Source organism: Phalaenopsis equestris, unplaced genomic scaffold (genome assembly GCF_001263595.1).
Source record: "Phalaenopsis equestris unplaced genomic scaffold, ASM126359v1 Scaffold000469, whole genome shotgun sequence".
Taxonomy (NCBI): domain Eukaryota; kingdom Viridiplantae; phylum Streptophyta; class Magnoliopsida; order Asparagales; family Orchidaceae; genus Phalaenopsis; species Phalaenopsis equestris.
The window spans coordinates 101,871-104,915 of NW_018164910.1; the positions used below are offsets into that span (position 1 = coordinate 101,871).

The 3,045-nt window shown below is 35.3% G+C and overlaps 1 protein-coding gene across 1 annotated transcript; it reads right to left on the reverse strand.

Annotated features, from left to right (window-relative positions):
- Positions 1–497: 497 nt before the first annotated feature.
- Positions 498–2,794, reverse strand: LOC110027949 (D-amino-acid transaminase, chloroplastic-like). Its single transcript, XM_020729611.1, has 5 exons — positions 2,497–2,794; positions 2,305–2,393; positions 1,833–2,014; positions 775–1,448; positions 498–680 (listed from the first exon to the last, which is right to left on the reverse strand). Exons 1-5 carry the CDS (start codon positions 2,627–2,629, stop codon positions 586–588), a joined length of 1,173 nt encoding a protein of 390 aa, XP_020585270.1. The 5' UTR covers positions 2,630–2,794; the 3' UTR covers positions 498–585.
- Between the last annotated feature and the right edge of the window lie 251 nt (positions 2,795–3,045).

Genomic DNA, 3,045 nt, shown 5'->3' on the forward strand with positions numbered 1-3,045 from the left:
AATTTTGAAGTACCCACAAGAATAAACAAGGTAGTTATACATAGTTAATTTTCATATGATTATTTTCTAAGTTGTGTAAGTTCTTCCATTGGCATAATAAGGCCTCAGGTATATGAATGCTTAATGTGCTCATCACATCACCTTCCAGACAACAATTACAGAACAATTGCTCAGTGGAAATTCTCTGTGATGTGATGTCCATTAAAATTCTTAGCACGAATCTTGTAGTTTTATTAACCTTAATGTAAACTGAACCATCATATGCCATTATATTTAAGCAATTTCCAAATTATTACTTATTTCTCTCAATAACAAATTGTAACGAGAACCTAACATAACTAGTGATTTAAGAAATTATATGTGTGCTCAAGAAAGAAGGGAAGACACGGAGAAGAATCTGTAGTGTCTAAGCAGAAAATTCAAATAGCTAACATTTGATAAATCTCAAGCAGCTCATGCTAATAATTTCATACTGCGGGAACATTACTTTGATTTCGTTTTCAGTTGCAAGCTTTTGGAAAGTTGTAAACTTGAGCAGTAGAGGTGAAGATTTGTCAAAGCAAAATACTTTGCTTCCTGCCAATACTAATATGCTACCTTTGTCCTCAGCATTTGTGTTCCAGCAATTATATCCTCCCAAAATAGATCAGAAATTGCTTGGGTCACTTCTCCGATATTACCTGCAATATTATTAAAATAGTAACTAAAATCGCATAATTGAAATGAAATCTCCGATTCACAAGTCAAGGCAAGAAAATAAAAAAAGTTTATTACCATCTCCAATTGGTTCTCCATCCCAATCAACGACAGCCATTATTGGGATCAAGCTACTGACAAACATCATTTCAGCTGAACCCTTTGCTTCTTCAACAGAGATATCCCTAGTAATGACGCTCTTAAGAATTCCCCTTCCAATCAGTTTACTTGCCAGAATGAGCAGCCTCTTAGCAGTGCAACCATGCAAGATTCTATCAGGTTTAGGAAGTAAAAGTTCTCTTTCTTTGCTTACAAATGCAATATTACAATTAGGACCCTCTGCAACATAGCCTTGTTCATCAACCCAGATTGAGGAATAGACACCCATCTCTTCGGCCTCCATTTTTGAAAGAACATTAGGAAGGTAGTTGACAGTCTTCATTGTTGCAAATTTTGGAGGTTTTGTTGGAATCGTTGTTGTTATGACCTTAACACCTTCCAGTTTTTGGTTGTACTCTTTGGCTATTGCTACTGAATAGAATGTTGGCCTTGCTTTGCTTGGAGGTGATAGCAAAAAATCACCCGGTCCAGAACTTAGCCAGTACCGGATTGAGCCAGTCTTGAGCTTCGATGCAGCCGCTAGAAGGAAAATAATTCCTTTGATAGTTTCACGAGGGTAAGGTGGGGATATTTTTGCTGATGATGCAGATTTCAGGAATCGGTCTAAATGTGAATCCAAGTCATACAAGCATCTGCACAGGTCCAGAATGCCAATATATATATATATATATATATTACAAAAAAGACTTAACTGATTTGTTTTCATGAAACTTAATACTTTACATTACATTGATGACAGGCAAAATAATGGACTAAGGTATAAATATATATATATATATTACAAAAATGACTTAAATTAACTGATTTGTTTTCATGAAACTTATACTTTACATTACATTCTATATATATATATATATATATTACAAAAAAGACTTAACTGATTTGTTTTCATGAAACTTAATACTTTACATTACATTGATGACAGGCAAAATAATGGACTAAGGTATAAAGTGAGAAACAAAAAGTTGAAGTTTCTTATGTGTGGCATCAAAGGTTTATGAAAATGGTTTGATTACCCATTCATGAGCATCGCTGTGTCGAACACTCCATGTCCTCTATGAACCATGTGATCATCTATTGGAATGACCATCAGAGCCGGATCAAGAATGATTCCACCAATCAAGCTGGAGTACATTGCTCGGCAAGGATGCTCTTCAGCTGTTTCATTACACCGTATGCTTCTCATCTTCTCAATCACCTGTAAAAGTTAACGAACTTAGGGTTATAAGGATTAGAACGGTATCTTGAATTTCTTTACATAATCTGCTGTAAATGCTTATTACTTTTCTTTCGTTGATGCATCCAACATTTCATGCTGCTCTAATGTTTCTAAAGAAGTGTTCCTAACGCAGTGATTTATATTAAAAAAAAAAAAAAACATTGCAACGATAAAGTTTCGCCGATTTGTTCGAAAAATCTCTCTTACAGGGCAGCAATGTCAGACAAGGTGAAGTAGTATTTAAACGAAAAATATCAAATGGCCTGAACCTCAGAAGTTGAGTAGACGGGAACAGAAAGTTCAGACTGCCATTTCTCGTGCCCTTTAGCAAAACCGATCACGTTATCTGGTTTAGAAGATCACGTTATTTGGTTTAGAAGAGTACTTGAAGGATCCATTCTCTGTAGACAAACTAGGATTTGGTGAAAAAGTGGAGGAGGAAAAGGATGAGGAGGAAGTAGAGTACTTGAAGGATCCATTCTCTGTAGACAAACTGGGAATTGGTGAAAAAGTGGAGGAGGAGGAAAAGGATGAGGAGGAAGGTGAAGATTTCTGTAGGGTGGGAGGTGGAGTTGGCTGACAGGGAAGAGCCATAGCAAGTTAAATGCAGACGTCAAGAAGTATGGAGAAGAAGAGATTGTGAAACCGATGGGAATTTATGTTGTCGTAGTTGTATATCAAGGTGGTGATTCAGATTGAATTCATTTTTAAGGCTGAAAACATTGAGAACAAGGACGGACTTGTGATTGTACTCTGTTGTTTTCCACTTAGCATTATAGATGCCGCTCTATGCTAGTTTTTTTATTTCTTTTCACAGGTTGTGGGCTACACTAAACTTTTTCATTCATTTTTTTTCTCTTTTTTTCTTATGATTTTAATCTTTTTGGGAAAATATTTTAAGCCTTTCATATTTGTTGAGAAAAAACTTGGTAAGCATAATTTATGTAGGATAAAGTACATTTTAATGAACAAAATTTTTATTAGTCCACCAAATCCACACTTATCTATAT

Coding starts and splice junctions, on each gene's coding strand:
- LOC110027949 (XM_020729611.1), bottom strand. CDS start 2,629: ATGGCTCTTCCCTGTCAGCCAACTCCACCTCCCACCCTACAGAAATCT. Junction 2,394..2,496: donor GAATGGATCCTTCAAGTACT/CTACTTCCTCCT, acceptor AAATAACGTGAT/CTTCTAAACCAGATAACGTG. Junction 681..774: donor TGGAGAACCAATTGGAGATG/GTAATAAACTTT, acceptor ATAATATTGCAG/GTAATATCGGAGAAGTGACC.